The sequence below is a fragment of the Engraulis encrasicolus genome, chromosome 16 (genome assembly GCF_034702125.1).
Source record: "Engraulis encrasicolus isolate BLACKSEA-1 chromosome 16, IST_EnEncr_1.0, whole genome shotgun sequence".
Lineage (NCBI taxonomy): Eukaryota > Metazoa > Chordata > Actinopteri > Clupeiformes > Engraulidae > Engraulis > Engraulis encrasicolus.
This window is the reverse complement of record NC_085872.1, coordinates 1,530,017-1,549,709: the sequence shown is the minus strand read 5'-3', so window position 1 is coordinate 1,549,709 and position 19,693 is coordinate 1,530,017. Positions and strand designations below refer to the sequence as shown.

Here is a 19,693-nt window from a genome sequence, read left to right as displayed (position 1 = left end):
TATTGCAATAAAGGACAGAAAATTATCATCCCTGAAATTTTAGCATTAATTCAAACAATTTTGTACAATTGACAACAAAGATATCCCTGCATTACTGTACCTTGAAAGTTCCTAATAAACTCACATCTAATGGAAAAAAACGAAGGTCTGTTGGGTTCGGTTTGGTACAAATACATTATACCGTTACAGACCTAATGTACATATATCTATCAAAATCAAACAAATGGCAAAATTTCACTCAAAACTCAACTCTGTATGCATGAGAAATGACTCACATTCTGTATATTGATCTGCAGGGCCCTTTTGTAATGGTCGAAGTCTTTGGCCAGCTCATAACCCTGATGATAGAATGTGAAGACAGTCTGAAAAAAGGCCAGCATCTGCAGAAGAAAAGAAGACAGAGGTTAGACCGAGGTTAGAACCCTGTCGGAGCATCCATTTGTCGTTTATACAAAGTACAGAAGCATCTGAATTAAGGAGTTTACCTATATTTTGTTTGTTTACCTATATTAGGACCGCAACAATATACATGTATGTCGAGACCAAATTTGTGACACTCGGAGCCAGGGACATGTGCAAGCAGGCAGAATCACAACATACCCTTTCAAATTCCAAATTAACTGTTCAGATCCAGCCACATAATATTACCTGTTGGTGCTTCCAAACTTTTAAAATTAATATATTTTTTAGTTATCAAGGCTCTAGGGTGCAAACAAAATGTTCATGCGATTAAATAACATCAAGTGTGGCCAGCAATCAGAACAAGGTCAACAAACCTCTGTCATGTGGAAACCAACACAATCAGGTAGATTTGTAGGTGCCCTAAGATCGGACAGTGCCTTTATAATGACTAACATACTTGGTCCTGCGCGTTGTATACATACTGCACACTGCTATAAAAATAAAGGTAATGCCAAAACAAGGCTCTGCAACTCCAAGTCAATCATACTTCTGTGATATCAGTCTGTCCAGCTAAGAAGCAACTCTGGTTGTGAATCCATGTTGCCTACTGTTGTGCAAATTTAACAAGCAATGGTTAGAATTTAGAAGTAATGACCAAGACATGCCCTAAAAATAGAGGCTTTCTGCTGCAGATGATTTTGATCTGATTTTTGGGTCACATGTGACTTTTGTCAGTGTCCCACCCCTGAGACGCTATCATTCACCTCAGGTGGTGCTGCTCATCCAAGAAGGCACATAAGTGTATATATTAATGAAATGTATGTGTAATACAATCTTTTGGATAAGCAGCATGACCTGAGCAACTCAGTGGGTGATGGACAACACCTCATGGTATCTTGGAACCTTGTTGACAGCTGGGATCTCTGGAGCTCTGAACAAGCAGTTCGCACTCCTGTACTTGGAGGCGTGGTTTTGAGGGGAGGTCCGAACAAAGGGAAAGAGTCTGTGTATTTTCAAAATATAGCTTCCTGGGACCATTTATTAAAATTCTCTCACCCTACCTTTACGTATAGTGTATGACTTTATATAGAAAGCAATATTGTGATAGATCTTAAAGAGTTTTGAAGTTTTACACTCAGTGATTCAATCCGTTGAACACAAGCTACGACTATATTTGTTGATCTTCTTCAGAATTATCATTTTCATTAACAAAGTTTGATACACATTTGGCAAATGACAACATGTTCCTCTAAATTGTTGGCTGCTGATTGAGCATTTTTATTTTTTGGCTTAAACCTCACCGGTTCAACACACTCAAACTTCTTCCTTTCCTGGATCTCCTGCAACTTGCACACGTATTCCAGGGACAACTCCTGAAAGTGTTGTCTGTTGGTATCTACCTGGACGTCTGCCTGTAAAGGAAGAATAGAGAGTGTGAGACAAGAAGACAAGAAAGATAATATATTTTGTTCTGCCATACCACAGCTGGATCCTATGCCAGAATTACATAGTACAGCTACCATTACAGTCCCTGATAGGCAAAATTAGAGCACACCTGTACAAATATGAAGAGAAATTCAAGTTTCAGTTAAAGGGGTATGCCACTATTTTGGGGCTTAATACCGTTAAAATCGTTGGCTGGGGTTTATAAAGGTGGCAAAGTGTCTTATTTTTCATGTTAAGCGTTGTCTTACTGTAAGACAAGTTAAAAGAGGGAATATGTCGCTAAGCTAGTGAAAGTCAATGGATCCGTGTAGCATTCCATTGACTTTCACTAGCTTAGCGACATATTCCCTCTTTAAACTTGTCTTACAGCAAGACAACGCTTAACATGAAAAATAAGACACTTTACCACCTTTATAAACCCTGGCCAACGATTTTAGCTGTATTAAGCCCCAAAATAGTGGCATACCCCTCTAAGTGTGAATTTTCAGGTATAAAGCTGGGTTCCTGTTGATTAATTGTAGTATAGTGTAGACCACAATAAACAATTGAAGAGTTTGTCTGATGTGATAAAAAATGATTAATTGATAATGGGTTTGGTGTGTACAGCACTTAATCTTAATACAAATTCTCTTAATTGTGGGAAGTCACCCAAATATATTCATTATGATCTGGTGTGGTTTGTGTTAGGGTTACTGTGTGTGAATGTGTGTGTATCAAGAACTTTATCAGTTTGCAGTCCTTGGTCTACAAAGCATGAGCAGAGCTAAGCAACATGGGTAAGCCTTAAAAGGTCATGTTCCAACATGGGAGTTAAAGTAGAGCTGGCAGATGGTTTACATTGCTTTAAAGGTCTGTGTTAGAGCCAGGCTTCCCCCTTAGACTAGCCACAGTAAAGCACTGGACTCTCGCCAAGTTCCTCGCTTTGCTATCAGGACATGATTGTTTCAAAGTTCCTGCTCTGCAACAAGAGCGTGATACATGGACCTCAGTGACGTCTTGTGTTAGTTGTAAAAACAGTGCTTGGTCTTGGTATAATGTGTACCTGACAAATCTGTCCTTCTATGGAGCCTACCAATTACAAATGTGTTTTGCGCCTTCATGGATTTTTTTCAGTGATTTCTTAGTACGAAATTCAGTAATTACATTACATTGGTTACTTGTAATATTTCATATGTAACTAGACAGAATCTGAAGTGGTCACTTGCAAACCACTTGTGTTCATACCAGGCTCTGAACTTGTGTGTGTTACACGGATGGACTGTGTGTTACACGAATGAACCTGTTGTTGTCACGGTTCATGGAGAAAAAACAAGTGTTTGTGTTTGCATTGCGAACCAACCAACTATCCAGTAATCGAACGCTCAGACTTGCACCGTGAAGAGACGCTGGACGGTTCGAGATTCGATGCGGGAGCGGGCAACAGCAAGGCTGAATTTGTATGTGTATGACTTCGAAGATTCTAAAACTGGCAGTTGGCCAATAGTAACAACAAAAATATGTGCTGCCCTATTCATACACTACAACATCTCAAGAAGTTGTCAAATGCAATTCACAAACAAGGCCATAACCCAGCCCTCCATGTCAAAGTGCAGACCACTTGTGTAGGCCAAATAGTTCTTCTTAGCTATGTGCTGACCCATTTAATCACACATTTCTAAAAGCTAAAATCCCATAGAGGCACTGTGTATCAAACATTAGAGTTGGCTAATGATGTTCACACACTTTACAGTCAGAGCCAAGACCTGTATGACAATGTTTTTACCTAGTTGAAATATGAAGGGGTTATTTTATTATATTGAAAGACGGAGGAAAGCTCACTCCTCACTCTAAACTGCCAGAGTGGGTGACATCATCATCATGAACATTCTAAAAAAAATTTTTATAACGAGGTAGAAACAGAGGGAAAACAGGAAAAAATTAAATATTGTAATATGTTAAAACACCATGTAAAGAGATGCCTGTAGCAAGCTGGCCAGTCACAATGACAAGCGGGCCTGAAACAATGACAAATATTCACATACTGAAAAATCCAACAATTTCCTTTTGATTCAGGTGTGGAAAGAACAAATGTAGAGTTACTACCTCCTGTAATTGTGGTTCCTTTTTCTTTGCCGACATGTTCAAAAGCTTTTCCAAAGAACTGTAGTATTTCTCAGTCTCCTTCTCATACTTCTTTCTTTCTCCCTGATTGAGAGACAGACAGACAACATATTAACATGCATTTTTAATTCATTGATTTGACAGGACAGTGCGAGACGATGACAGGAAGCGAGTGGGGATGGGAAGAGATGAGGGAGGATCGGGAAATGACCTTGGGCTGGAATCGAACCTGGGTCCCTGGCGTAACAGTCAATGCCCAAGCCATGGCCAAGGCCCTGAACTTTTTTTCACCTTCTTGCATTACATTTTGCTTTTTTTTTTAAACCTTTTTACCAACTTTGTAAATAAAATCATTAGAGAAACTTTTCTTCTAAGGCAGGCATACACTGTGCGATATTTTCAATCGTGGGTATTAAGTTCCTTCTCACACTGCACAAGGTAATTTAATGATTTAAAAGTTCACGTCACGACTCATGTCCTCACAATATAGACCCCTTTAGAGTTTGTAAACAGGTATGACGTAATTTGGCTGCGTGCGCACCGATGCCTCAAAATCAACCATGCTCCTTTCACTTGAACAGAGACTCAGCAGGTGTTTTTTCCGAAATAAGATGACGAATGCTCGCGCTAACTTCAGATATGCAGTGGGCACCACAGACACGGGCATTCCTGGTGATGTCATCAGTCCAGTCAGTAGTTTAATGTCTTGTAACAACAAACATCTCCTATGCTTCTGGAACAGCCTCCTCCCTCTCAAAATAGCATAACAAGTGTACTTTTCGGAATCTCTATTTTTATCAAGGGTCCGCAATAAACAGTAAATTGTAAAAGTGGCAATTAATTGTATTTAATTTCACTTTAAAAAGTCACCTTTGCTGCACCAAGCTGCTCCTTTCGGAACTTCTCCAGTGGCTTCATTAGTGTCTCTGTGATGTTCTGCATCTGTGGGAAAAGTAGTCACCGATTACCTTGAAAGAGTAAAGCAGATAGGCTAGTGACAAAAAGGCCACAATAGGTACCCGGGACACTATGCAGAAGTAAAAGCTTTATACAGTAAAATGTCAAAACTTGAGCAACTGCATGAATGACAAAGCACATTCTACAGCAATACAAAATTGCAGTACACTCATCAATACAAATGACACCCAGGTATAGATACAAATTCATAGAACCAATTTACAATTACAATAGCTTCTTTTTATACAGAATTGGTCAGTTATACGGGACATGCTGTGCTCATGTCTAGGGCTACTAAGGATGCAAACGATTAATCGATTAATCGACTTTAATCGATCAATGCATTAATCGATTAAAAAACATTAATCACAATTAATCGACAATTCAACTGACAAGAGACCGAGGTGAAATGGGCAAGTGAAGAGTGTGTGTGAAGAGGGGTGTGAATAGTGGGAATATTTAAATCACCTTTGGATTAAATAATTGAAATAGAAATAATTTAAATGTGGCATTTTATCTCAATTTTTAATTAAAATTTTTAGATTTAGTAGGGTTTTTTTTTTAGATTTCGGGGGAAAAACGTCGCTTATCAATTAATCTTAAGTCGATCGATAAGGCTATCAACTAATGATTAATTAATTAATCGATAATTTGCATCCCTAAGGGCTACTCAATTAATCAAAAGCAGGGCTGCAAAGATTACTCAGTTATCTTGAAAATTATTAAGGTACTATTTGTGTTGAGGCTTCAATTAATTCACATCACTACAGTTGGTGAGTTCTAAATTTGTTTGCGGTACTCCCCAGTGGCAGAAAACAGTGTGGCTCCGACATCACTATTTAACTTGTGCAACAAATTACACCAAACTTGTAGCTTAAATAATTGCAACAGATTTACAGGCGAACAGCCAGACATGTATGAAAATGAATTTTAACCAAAAGAAACATGCTTGTCAACATGTACTGTGACTACTGAAGTAGATCATGATATAGGATTTCATACAAATCTCACACACACATGTAGTTAACTTAGGTGCAGACTCAAAATGTTAAAGTTCAATGTAAGGCAAGGATGTTTCCCATACATTGAGAAAACTATGACGCACTGCCATTTTGAACTGTGGCCAGCACCCCTCTTGTAGAATGTGTAGGCCTATGTGTGTGAGGAAAAAGGCCTAGCCTACTCTTTTAGACCCTTTTTGTCTGTGCGTTAATAATGAAATGGTCTCAAGAAATTTCACAGTGCTCCTAAATTCTTATCTGTGCTCCTTTTTAAAATAATAATAAAAAAAAAATCATTGCATAGACCTCCGCATGAGGGACGAATGAAAGTGTGTTGCAAACAGAAATTATTCACTGTATTGCATTTTTTTTCCAATATGACAATACACTACTATACATGTCATGGGTAAAATCTTACGCAATTTCTCAAAGTATAACTGGCTGAAATGTAGGCCTTTAGTTTCTCCATGCGCGAATGTTGTACTGTACTCATTGTCTTGCAATTTTTATTAATTTACGCCGCATGAATTGCCCACCGATAACCTCCCTTTTACTCCCTTTCAATTTCGAGACGTTTCGGGCCCTTCTCAGACATAACATAGGGGTGTACTCATTGTTACACTTGCACAATTTCACAAAAATGGACAAATGAGTCATTTAAGTTATACTATTGACCTTACTTTTCTGTCGTAAGCTCAAAAGAGTATTACACTAGTCTATGAGCATGTTGGGAATAACTTTTGTGTTTATTAAAATTTTGTTCAAAATGTTACTTTTCAAAGGGGTGTACTCATTATTGCTGTGCACTGTATGTATATTTATTTTCAAGGATTATCTTCTTAATTGTGAAGCACATTAGGTTGCCTTGTGCATGAAATGGGCTACATAAACAAACTTGCCTTGCCTTCAAAGGTTGGTGCCAATGTTCACCCGAATGAACACCCGGTCAAACATCTACAGGCCTGAAGGCCAACCTGGAACAGTCTTGGGTAGTTGTTTCAACAAGTACCATATGCCAAATGCTAAGCAAAGAAAGTTTGCCAAAGGAAGGCGCCACGGTCTTGCAAAAAGCCATTAAATTGATTAAATTAATGAATGCACACAAATGGTATGCCTCCATAGCCTGGGCGAAAGCTAACAGTTGACTCCGTCAAACAATCTGGTGAAAGCTAAAAGGAATCCGTCTCCATGGAGGGTAGGAGATGATCTGAGCTTATTCTGCCATTTAAATTCATTGGAGTTCCAAATTCAGATAAAACATCAAATTGTGCTTTATTAGCATGGCTGTTACGATATGGGGTTGCAAAACCATACACATAACAAGACAAAAGTGTGAATAGTGTTACCTTAACCAATCAGTAACGGACTTCGCGGGTGAGTTCTTGCTGATCGGCTATACAGTGAACAAACCAAGCTTGGAGGCTTTCGCCAGACTATGTGTGGAGCCAAAATCTTTGGGAGGAAGTACATAGGGTGCCAGGCATGCTCTGGTAAAGAGAAGATCCCTACCAACATTCAAGCATTCATGCTTGACATTCATGATCCATAACAGAGGCATTAATGGCATCACATGTTTCATAAAGTCAAAAAGTTATCCTCATTTTATGGCAAAACGCTTATTTAGTTGTTTTGAGGGGAAGATCATTGGCACTCCATCAAGATGAAAACCCAAAGAATACATCCATGTTACCAACTGTTTGTCAACATAGACATTAACATTCCTTACCATTATCTCTCTCTGCTCCTCCAGGTTCTTCAGAAAGGCAGAAAATTCCTTTAACGATTCATCTGGTGATCAACCATAGAGAGAGGCACACACAAGACAATTAAATCCACAAATAAACAAAAAAAGAAAAATCATTTTGTGCTAGGTTGCAAATTAACTTTTGTTGTAAATTTACACTCACCAATGCATTTTTCATCATCAGTCTTCGCATCACCTATGTACTCAAATTGAAATTCTCCTAAACTCTGGGCAAACTTGCGTTGGGCCATGCTCAACTCTGAAAGGCAACAAAACCAAAGAAAATAGAGTATAGTACGGCTGGGCGATGAATAAATAGAAAACTGATAATCATAATAACACAACAATAAGCACACACAATAAACAATAACAATTTTATAGCCCCAAATATGGAAAAACCAAGAAATGAATGGAAGGGATAGTTCTTGATATTGTTGATCACAACGTATTAGAGATGCACCGAAAATGTGTGGCCGAAACCGAATAATAATAAATCACTTGGCCGAAAACCAAAACCTAAACGGAATATTACAGTTCAGTTAAAAGTTATCAAAAGGCTTTTCACTATTTTTAAATATCGCTTAAATCTACGGCTTACAATAAATGTGACATGTTTTTCAAAGAAACTAAATGTTGGAGTAGAACTGAAAAGCAGCCATCTGCCTTGTGGGTGACAATCAGCCCAAGTCTGTTGTCTTTCTTACCGCACGAATACACCGGCCGCGACATGAGCGAGGCGAGCGACGGAAGTAATAGACTTTGTATTCACGCAACAAAAGTAATTCAAGAGACTAGAGGCTATTCGCGCAACAGTTTGTATTTGAACTCCTGGGAATATTATGCAAATGAGCTATGACGCAGTTCGGCGACAAGCCGCTACAGCCAGTGACTGTATAGATGTCAGTGACCACAGCCAATGGGAATGTTGGAATGCTTGCATTCTGCTCTTAACGGACATCTCCTCTAACACTCCTCTATTACTACTTTACTACAAGTTGACTACAACTCATTTTAACCTTTAAGTCAAATTATCTCTTAAATCCCATCACAAGTTCATCTTTTATTCAAGCCATTGCTGGCTAGTTTTGGAGAAAATATTGGCCATTTTGAAAAGAGTTTTTTTTATTACATTTTTAATATTTTAATATCTCATAATTCACACTCTGATAACTGTTGTCTGCCATGTTGTTTTTTTATTCATAGAGCCAGAAAAGAGTTTTCAAACAACATCAACACCATTGAGAGACATAAGTTAATCAAGGATGAATGGATAGTGTCCTACCCTCTAATTAAAACTTTCTTAGTCCGTTTCTCCCTTCATATTAATGCAGATGCAGTTCTGTGGGTCCTACCTTGCCACTGAAAAAGCACACCAGGTTGTATTAAAATCTGATTTCATGTGAAATTACTCATTTCAGTTTACATGAGATTTCATATTACATGCATGTTGTGGTTGACATTTACATGGAATTGCCCGTAACATAACTTAGCTGCAAGTCTTATACTGAAGCCTGAATTGTTTCTGGGAAAGCATTACAAAAGGCCCAGTGTGTTCTTAGTGTCTGCAGGCTGTACAACTGGGCAGAGCTTTGTTCTGTCACCTTCAGATGTCTTTGAAAGACATACAGTGAGGAGAATAAGTATTTGATCACTTGCTGATTTTGTTGGTTTGCCCACTAATAAAGACATGATCAGTCTTTAAGATTAATGATAAAATGTATTCTAATATGGAGAGACAGAATATCAAAAAGAAAATCCAGAAATTAACTCTAAAGAATATATGGGTGGGAGACGTGACGCCTTGCTTTTTCGTAACATTGTTTCAAAACCTACAAAACTGTTACTTTCCTTTAAAAATCAAATGTCAATGAAAGAAGATGTGGTACACTATGTTTCATATTAGTCTTAGATGATAAGAAACATTTTTGTTAAGATTCATGTAAAGGTTTATATGTCAAATTTCCTGTGGTGTGACTGTAACATTAATGAAACAATATATAATAATAATATATTTAAACCAACAACATTTTGAATAATGTATGAAGCATTTGGCATGATTGCATAAATCTTAACTTTAGATTAAGATATGTGAATGTGGAAAAAAACTCAAGACAGTAATATTAACTACAAGTTCAATTTCGTAACACAAATTGCGTCCTGTGGGGTGACATGTATGTCAATGTTTGTGAATGGGCAGCTGCAAGGCCAACTACAAGGGTCTTAAAGACTGGCTCCTAATCAGTCAGTACCTCAGTTATTGGAGAGTGCTGTGGAAGTTTAAGGTGACTCTTAACCTCTTAATATGTCTTCATATTGCAATCTTTCTGTCACGCAATGCTTAGGTTCATTTTATGGTGTCCTGTGGTGTGACTGCTCTTATAGGAGGAAAGAAAAGTTTTTTTATTAATGAAAACATATATTAAGATTAAACACAATATCATTATCAAGTTAGCATGAGCTCAGATGTCAGTCATGTATACAAAAGGATTAAAATGGCCATAATGCAGTGAATTCCCTGTGGTGTGACTCCATTTTCCTGCGGTGTGACATGCCTATGCTATGTTTTGATGCAGGACACATTTTCCCAAAAATGGCAAAAAATAAGGTGAAATTCCACAGACCACTAAGTGCTTTATTTTTTTCTATTTTTTTCCAATTTTTATCCATCATTTTTTCAGGAATTTGAAAAACTTTTTTTTTTTTTTGCGTTACGCCCTTAAACGTCAACCACCCATATATTAATTGATTTATATTTAATTGAGGGAAATAAGTATTTGATCCCCTGCCAACCATTAAGAGTTCTGATCCCGCAGATCAAATGGCACTTCCAATCAACTTGTTATCTCAATTGAATGCAACTGTTAATAATAACCTGCACAAAAGACACATTGAATCTGCAGAATCAGTCCATAGTATCAGTCAAATCAATCAAACTAAACTCGCCAACATGGGACAGACCAAAAAGCTGTCAAAGGATGTCAGGGACAAGATTTTAGAACTCAAGAAGGCTGAAATGGGCTCCTGGATATTAAGAAGCAAACTGTTAGCGCATTTCTTCCAAATTTTAGGACAAATAAAATGATTATCAATCATCAATCTGAGGCCTGTCTGTGGTTCCATACAAGATTTGACCTTGTGGGCATTCAATAACCAGAAAAACAGAGATAAAGCACCCTAAAACTGTATGGAAAGAGGTAGGAAATTATCTCAAGGCAGCTGGGACCTCAATCCCTAAGAAAACTATTGGAAACACTTAATACCACAGCGGATTAAAATCCTGCAGTGCATGTATGGTACCCCTGTTTCATAAGGAACCTGTTCAGGCTCACCTGAGGTTTGCCAATGAACATCAAACTGGATTAGGATATGATTGTGAGGTGCTGGAATCAGATGACACCAAAATCAAACTGTTTGGCATTAACACAACTCGATGTGTTTTGAGGAAGAGAAATGCTGCCTATGATCCCAAAAACAACACCTTCTCCAACATCATACATGAAAGTGGTAACATTATGTTTTGAGGTTGTTTGTCTGGCCAAGACACAGGACAACTTCACATCGTCAAGAAATGGATGGAGGGAGACATGTAAACGTACAATGCTGCATGCCAACCTCTTTCCCATCACCACTAGACTGAAGGTGGGTCATGGATTGGCCTCCCAATATGATAATAATCCATAACATACAGCCCAAGCAACGAAGGAGTTGCTCAAGCAGAAGCACATTAAGGTCATGAAGTGGCCTAGACACTTTCCAAACATTAACCCTATAATAATCCTGTGAAGGGAACAGAAGCTCCCATTTGCCAAGCTAGAGTCATACAATTTAAATGATTTAGATATGATCCGCAAAGAAAAGTGGACAAAAATCCCTTCTAATATATCCACAAACATTGTCATTAACTGAAACTGTACAAGAAAATAAGGGCTTTGCCACCAAGTATTTTGTCTTCTTTGACTAGAGGGGTCAAATACTTATTTTCCTCAATGGAATACAAATCAATTAAAATATATTCTTGAAAGTTATTTTCTGGATTTTCTTTTTGATATTCTGTCTCTCCATATTAGAATACATTTTATCATTAATATTATAGAGTGCTCATGTCTTTATTAGTGGGCAAACCAACAAAATCAGCAAGGGATCAAATACTTATTCTCCTCACTGTACCTCTTCCCCTAGTCTATAACTTGCACACCACATTACTCATCACGTATGGTGAGGTAGCCTACATTAGGGCTGCACAATAATCGAAAATCGTGATTTAATAGTGATATCGACATTGTGATAATAATCCTGATTTAATCGTGGCAATAGTGACCTGCCTTCAAGCATCCTTGAAGCCAGAATATATTGACAGGCTGGTGTTTCTGGCCAGAAATCTGTCCACCTAAGTTTCATGCTATTGCCTTTTACAATTCGGTTTTATTTGGTTTGTCCCGTATACAATTCATTCTTGGATACATTTCATGTTTTTAATAATTTCAAATAAAATTCAGCAAAAAAAATATATAATCGTGATCAATAATCGTGATTCCGATTTTGACCCAAATAATCGTGATAATGATTTTTTCCATAATCGTGCAGTCCTAGCCTACATTAATAGTTGTGTCTAACAACTAGTGGACAGCCAGACAACCAAACTGCTGCCCTTAGAAGCAGTTTTACCCTTTAGCATGGCAAATACATCTAGGCCAACATCATAGTTATTTTTGGTTCATCCAACTAGTAGGGTCTGGTTCTACAGCTTTGCTACAAAAAGTACTGGACAGTTTTCCGGACTCCCATTTTATAGTGCCCATGTTTGTCTAACGGGTGGTGCTTGGCTTTCCATAAGACAACCTAGGGAGTGGACAAAACCAGCTCTTGGAATGAGAATGTGAGTGGTGTTGGTGTGTGTCTGCGTAAATACACAGAGTGGAAAATTCACTTCGTTAGCCCAGATACTCCCAGGCGGCTATATCTCATAAAAAACAATCTGTTTTGTTTCAGTTACACCTCTATGTCCCATCCGGTTATAGGCTTCTCCAAATAGGCTACAACAATAATAACAAAACTATCATTTCATTTCCAGAGACAGACCTGTGGTAAGCCATGCTGATATCCAGGAGTAAGGAGCAATGAAATAAATGTGACACAGGCTACTGGCTTTTCCAAGTAGGGATTCTGCACGGTTCAAAAGAACATACATGCAAGTATTCATTCTTCTGAATTTGATAGGGACTTTGACTCTGGTGAGCTGGAGGCAATGAACAATGAAAATAACAGTTTAGAGTCTTTAGGTGAAATATAAGCTACAACTGTTGTTTACCAATTTCTTTTCAGTTTTCAGCCATTGCTTAAGAGTATTTTGTAGAGGTACCCATTAACGAAAGTATGCCAACTCATTTACGCAAATGATACTATTTAAAAAGAGTATCACAATTTGTGCCCTATAACATTAGACATTAGCACACTGCAACATTGTGCACTGCAACATTAGGCATGCAAAGCAAGCTAAACTTCAGTCGGTTATTTGAAATGAGATCATGGATTTTTGTGCATTGTTCAGGTCATAGAGCAGTGTGGGGCTTGTTGCAGAGCTGATGTCATAGCGGAGACTGATTGGGCCCATCTGTAGGGTTCTTTTTAGCCCAAAACACGATGATCACCAACATCATGACTATATTTAAGCCTAGTGTAGACTTTGAAAAAATTGCTGCATAAACAAAATGACTGCAAACTGATGAAACAAAAACTATTTTGCTCTCCAAACAGAACGTTTTGGCAGGTTATGCCAAACAAGGCTAGAGAAACAATACAAGACAGTGTAATATGTATAGTTTAAACTTAAAAGGCTTTTCATCTACACACCCACAGCAATGGACAACAAAACTCTGCTGTGTACAATGTGCAATCGCATGCTGGGTGGCTGATTTTCATGTAACAGCGTTTTTATTTACCAAAACATTTTTTTCTCATGAACATGATATGCAAATGAGACAAATTGATTGCCTATTTGATTAATTTTGTAAACATTGATGATGAATTTACGTTTTTGTTTATTTAAAGGTTTTCATACCAAATATCCAGCAGTTATTATGTCAGTCAATTTAAGCCACACATCGGGATGGTTTTGATGTTGTTTGAAAGCTCTTTATGGCTCTCCAAATTACACCAGCAACATGAAACACAGCCGTTATCTGTGCAAATTATGATATATTAAAATATTAAACGCTGAATATCAAAATATATCAAAAGGTCAATATCAGTTCTATCTTGAAAAATAAGTTAAATGAATTAGGATTCATTTAATCGTCTCAAACGTTTAAGGCTTACACCCTTCCTCAGTGTGAAATGTTGATTTCGCCTTTGACCCCAGTAGGTGTGACGTAAATAAACTTTGCTACAAAATCAGACTCTAGCGAAACATAGACATCATTATCTCTCATTTGACACTCAATTTCTTTTACGACAGCAGTTTTGTCTTGGGGGGTATGGGGAGAAATGACCATTTGATAATGCCTTTCAGATAAGTGGAACTACAGTTTGCCTGCATTAATTAGTAGGCTAGGTCTTGATGTTATGAAATTAGGCTGTTACGATCGCTTTCAGAGTAATCTTAGTAAAAAGACTATTATTAGTGTGTGTGTGTGTGTGTGTGTGTGTGTCTGTGTGTGTCTGTGTGTGTCTGTGTGTGTCTGTGTGTGTCTGTGTGTGTCTGTGTGTGTCTGTGTGTTTTCTCACGTGAACCCTGGACAATTGGCGCCGAAAGGCAGCCTCCAGAACTGGTGTGGGAGTGTGTAGGTGTAAGCTTACTTTGTATGTTGTTGTTTTGTATTGTTTCATATCCGGCTCAGACCAGTGAAAGTGAAAGAAAGCCCAACTGGGAAACTCCTCTCCCATTGGCATTGTGACGCAGCACTCCACATCACACAAGTGTTCACTGCACACTGCACACAACGAAATTGCTTACAGTATGCTTCACCTGTGCAAGGGGGCAGCCCCCAATGGCGCCCCAAGGGAGCAGTGCGGTGGGAGGGTACCATGCTCAGGTTACCTCAGTTACGGAGGAGGATATATTTTCTTGGCACACTTTGGACCCCATAGTACCAGTTGAGCATCATCATTGCAACACCACTTTCTCTTTCACCAATGCCAACCTGAGTATTGTTGCAGGCAGTTAGGGATGTTCTGAAGGCAAAAGGGGTTCTAACCCAGTACTGAGGTGCATCTGAAAAAGTGGCCTGTGAATGTATCTCCTGTCATATCAGTAACACATTTCTTTTGCTTACCATGTCTGGTACAACATGCTGCTTACAATGCTGCTACCCCAATCTACTACTTTACATTACTTGTTATTATACAAAAAAAAGGCAGGAGCCATGGCACTCTTAGATAAAACCGCTTTATTATAAAGGCTAGTTCATGTTTGAACTAAAAAATACTGCCACTGCAGTGGCAGTATTTTGGCAGTATTTTTAATTATTTAAGTTCAAACATGAACTAGCCTTTATAATAAAGCGGTTTTATCTAAGAAGAGTGCCTTGGCGTCCTGCCCTTTTTTTGATATTTTCTACGTCTTGGCCAAAGAGCACCTTCAAACCACCACCAGTTTGACCACTTGAACGCTGCAGCCCTCCAGCCCTCTACTTTTTTATTGTTATTATACTGTTGCTATTGCTACTGTCACTGCTATTATTTATATTATTGTAATGTCTACATTCTATATTTGGGTGGTTGACATTTAAGGGCGTAACGCCAAAAAAAAAAGTTTTTCCAATTCCTGAAAAAATTGATTGAAAAAATTGGAAACAAATAGAAAAAAAATAAAGCACTTAGTGGTCCATGGAATTTTGCCTAATTTTTGAGAAAATGTGTCCTGCATCAACACATTGCATAGGCATGTCACACCGCAGGAAAATGAAGTCGCACCACAGGAAATTCACTGCATTATGGCCATTTTAATCCGTTTATATACATGACTGACATCTGAGCTCATGCTAACTTGATCATGATATTGTGTTTAATCTTAATATGCGTTTTCATTTATAAAAAAACTTTTTTTCTTTTATAAGAGCAGTCACACCACAGGACACCATAAAATGAACATAAGCATTGGGTGACAGAAACATTGCAATATGAAGACATATTAAGAGGTTAATAGTCACAGCACTCTCCAATAACTGAGGTACTGACTGGTTAGGAGCCAGTCTTTAAGACCCTTGTAGTTGGCCTTGCAGCTGCCCTTTCACAAACATTGACATACATGTCACCCCACAGGACGCAATTTGTGTTACGAAATTGAACTTGTAGTTAATATTACTGTCTTGAGTTTTTTTCACATTTCACATATCATATAAAGTTAATATTTATGCAATCATGCCAAATGCTTCATACATTATTCAAAATGTTGTTGGTTAATTTTTATATATATTATATTCCAGGTTTCATTAATGTTACAGTCACACCGCAGGATATTTGACATATACCTTTACATAAATCTTAACAAAAATGTTTCTTCTCATCTAAGACTAATATGAAACATAATGTATCACATCTTCTTTCATCGACATTTGTTTTTTAAGGAAAAATTAACAGTTTTGTAGGTTTTTAACCAATGTTACGAAAAAACAAGGCGTCGCGTCTCCCATTTATCTTCTGTTTACATGTTGAATGTTGAATGTTAAATGTAAAATGCTCATTTGTACTGTATTTATTATTGACCACTTATTGTTACCAGTCCATCATTGTTATCGGTCCTGTCTTGCACTTTATGTCAGTCCGTAAAATATCAGTCTTTATATGTCTATGTCCTAGCATGGTATAGAGAGAAAACATAATTTCATTTTCCTTGTATGACTTGTGCATATGAAGAAAGTGACAATAAAAGCTGACTTGACTTGACTTGATAATTGTTTGTGTGTTTCCACCCTGCTTCTCCCATCAATGGGGTACCTCACACTGGAGCTCATACCCATGTGTCCTATGTGTAATGGAGGCCAACTAACAGAGTGCGGTGTGGAACGTTAGTAAACTCCCTCCCGAAGTCTCATAGCGCTGAGCTATTGGACTGGTCCTTTAGCTCAGGGGTATCGTGACTCCCATACCCAAACCTGGAGCATTGACTAGGAGGTGGCGGGTTTGAGTCCCGAGTGGCGGACTGTGCAGGAACACCTCATGTATTGTGCGGCAATGCAGCAGCCGCATTAGGTACACTTCCGATGGCCTCATATGAAGTCATCCCACTTCTGACAACATTTGTAGCCAAGGGGGATGGAGTTACCCTCTACCATGGGCCTAATTTTAGGCGTGGATGATGTGGACATGTCCATGTCACTTTTGAGGCAAACCTAGCTTGTCCCCACCACTTTTCCACAAGTATAATGCAAAAATAGTGTACCTGTCCAATTTGCCTAATGTGTCCAACACTTTTCAAGCCAAACCTACACCTTTGACCTCTACCACTATCACAGACAGAATACTGTACAGCCCATGAAAAGACCATTATGATTATGAATGTCATCTGAACAGCTCTTTCAGTTTTGATTATTATCTTCATTTCCATCTCAAGATCTAGGCCTACTGCTGTCCCAACTCATAATGAGTTCAAAACAATGCTAGTAACTCACTTTGTCATTGGGATGTGTCTGTCTTTGAATGTTTAATCTCAACAAAGTTGAGTGTGAGGTGAGGAGAAATTAGACTGGACCAAAGCTATAGGCGTAGGCCTACTCAACTAAAACAAGTCCCAAAATGGTTTGTAAAAGCAGACTAAGCTTGTCACATGTGCAGTTTATTTTTAGCCTCTTTACCCTTGTTTTACTTTTCAAAGCATTAATGCACTGCAGTAGTTTCCTGGTTACGCTGTCGTAATCGATGCACAGATAAATGAACAGCTTTTATATCAATTACCCCTCTTTAAATGAAAAGACTAACAAATATTGTGTCTGAAACCCAACCTGCTGTTATCCTTGCACCTACAGTAGGAGCTACGCCAAGTGTCTACCATTGCGCACGAGACAGCAGTTTGCACTCTAGCCTTATGAAAATATGAGGGTGTACATAAGGCCTAGCCTGCTGTGAGTCCTGGGGCAGTACAGGTTTAGGAATGTAGGTAGTGACAAACAAGCAGCTATGCTACCAAAAGAAGGCAAATTCCGGACAGTTAACCTTTCTCCACAGTTTCCAGTTAAATTCCAAGGTCTACTATGAACTAAAAATGTTTTGCAAAGGTTTGCAGCTTTTTTAAGACATTGTGACATTGCCTAACTACTATTGTAGTCCATGCAAGATTGCTTTGACATCTTGCCACTGTCACCCTTGCCGTGCAAATTCGTCCTTTATGGTAAACAAATTAAGGCGAGGGACAGGAGCAGGGAGCTACGCTGACCTTACAGATGACATCTACTACTTCCAGTCAAGGTGCAGGCTTTCAACCCGAGAATGTTTATCCAACAACCACGCCTTGCCAAATTGCAGGCAATAGGCTATGACAACACCGTGGAACATTATTCATACTTCAAAATACAGTGCCACAGAAATGTTGGTTTAACATGACAGCTTACACCCCCCCCCCTCCCAGTTTTCTTTTTTTTCTTGAGATAACACATAGCGACTTTCCCCATGATTCCATGAATCCAAACGGCGTATAATGACGGCGAATGTCATGTTCATTAAACCCTTGCATGCAACTAATAAACCTGCTGATAAACTTACGCTTTGTTGCGTTGATGAGATTCTTTCCATCTTTGTATAGTTCTTTGATGAATCTGTTTGTTTTGTCTAACTCCGCTTCATGTGCCTTCACTTTGTCACGGAAAGTGGGACTGTCCAGGTAACACTCACTGAACTCCAAAGGGTGTAATCCCATTTTTTGAAACTAGGTAAAGCAGGCTACAAGTAGTTAGCCGACGAGTCCAAGAGAGCAGTACAAAATCAAACTACGAAGTTCGCCAATGGCAAACTAAGTAGAACAACAAAAGTTAGACGATTATCTCTGTTCGCTTTGGTATTCCAGGTTACTAGACATAACGATATGTACTGAATCCATGGCGAGACCGAAGACCACTCCTGTAAAAAAAAAATCTCGACGGAAATGACAGCAAAACTTGGGAAAAGCTACCACCGCCGCCTGTTAAACTGTAATTCCAGTGTTCAACTGTGTTGTACGCTATAAATGACATAAACAATTTAGTTTAGCTATAGTCCACGTCGTAACGATATCCCCTTTCCTGGATTGATATGAGGTCCAATGTAAATCCCGTTTACACGCGGGATTAGGTCCCTCATGCAAAACGTGATGACGTATGGGCTCTGGCAAAGTTACTCCCCTCTGGGCCGTGGACGTGAATAGCGTTAGGTTATTAAAGGAAAAGCCTTCGTCTTCATAAACTTTGTAGGCCAGGCCTCCATTTTTTTATAATTAGCCATGTAATTTTGGCCATGTGTTTAATTTATTGAAAAGGGTAGACTATAGTAGCCTACTTTATAAAGTTCTCATGACATCTCCCCTTTGCACTAGAGTTGTTTAAAGGTGCACTGTGCTTATTTCCAGAATTCATTCTGCCCATTCACAAAGGCCTCGTTTTTTCACGTAGCTTTTTCACCACCATACAATTCTAAGTAGGGTCTATCCAATATGACTGGGGAAACTGCACTTTCCATAGGCCTACATGAAAAGGTGGAGCTTTGTCCCCAATTTTGAAGTTACAGAAATAGCCATGTTTAAAATGTAGGCATAGGCTACTGTAGGCCTACTTTGGTCATATTAGTATTAGTTTAGTAGGCCTACTCAGTAAATATTCATGACAAGTCAAATAGGCAACCCAAATGAGCAGCATAGCATCAACTACTCTGTAATCCACGCTGCACCTTAAATGCTTGAGATGTTGAGAGTGAGTGTCCGTTTATACAAGGAATATTGCAAGGGAAAACATCAAAATCAGAAGTGCCTTTTGTTTACACGGCAACCCCGCCATCAGGGCCTGAAGATGCAAAAATTTGAAGACTCCTTCCAGATTTATGAAGACGTTCCAGGTTGCGTCTCTGTCTAAACGACGAAAAA

General features: G+C 38.5%; 1 protein-coding gene across 2 annotated transcripts in view; it reads right to left on the bottom strand.

The window, feature by feature from the left end:
* Positions 1-18,908, bottom strand: part of arhgap10 (Rho GTPase activating protein 10) — a 47,656-nt gene extending 28,748 nt beyond the window's left edge. The window contains exons 1-7 of one of the 2 annotated variants that reach the window (XM_063218221.1): positions 18,346-18,908; positions 7,814-7,909; positions 7,633-7,694; positions 4,819-4,890; positions 3,931-4,032; positions 1,704-1,814; positions 276-380 (exon numbers count right to left, since the gene is read on the bottom strand). In XM_063218221.1, coding sequence (XP_063074291.1) covers positions 276-380; positions 1,704-1,814; positions 3,931-4,032; positions 4,819-4,890; positions 7,633-7,694; positions 7,814-7,909; positions 18,346-18,499 — 702 coding nt within the window. In that variant the 5' untranslated portion in view covers positions 18,500-18,908. Of the gene's footprint in view, positions 1-275; positions 381-1,703; positions 1,815-3,930; positions 4,033-4,818; positions 4,917-7,632; positions 7,695-7,813; positions 7,910-18,345 lie in introns of those variants that run through there. The other variant, XM_063218222.1, reaches the window with a different exon arrangement.
* Positions 18,909-19,693: the final 785 nt, after the last annotated feature.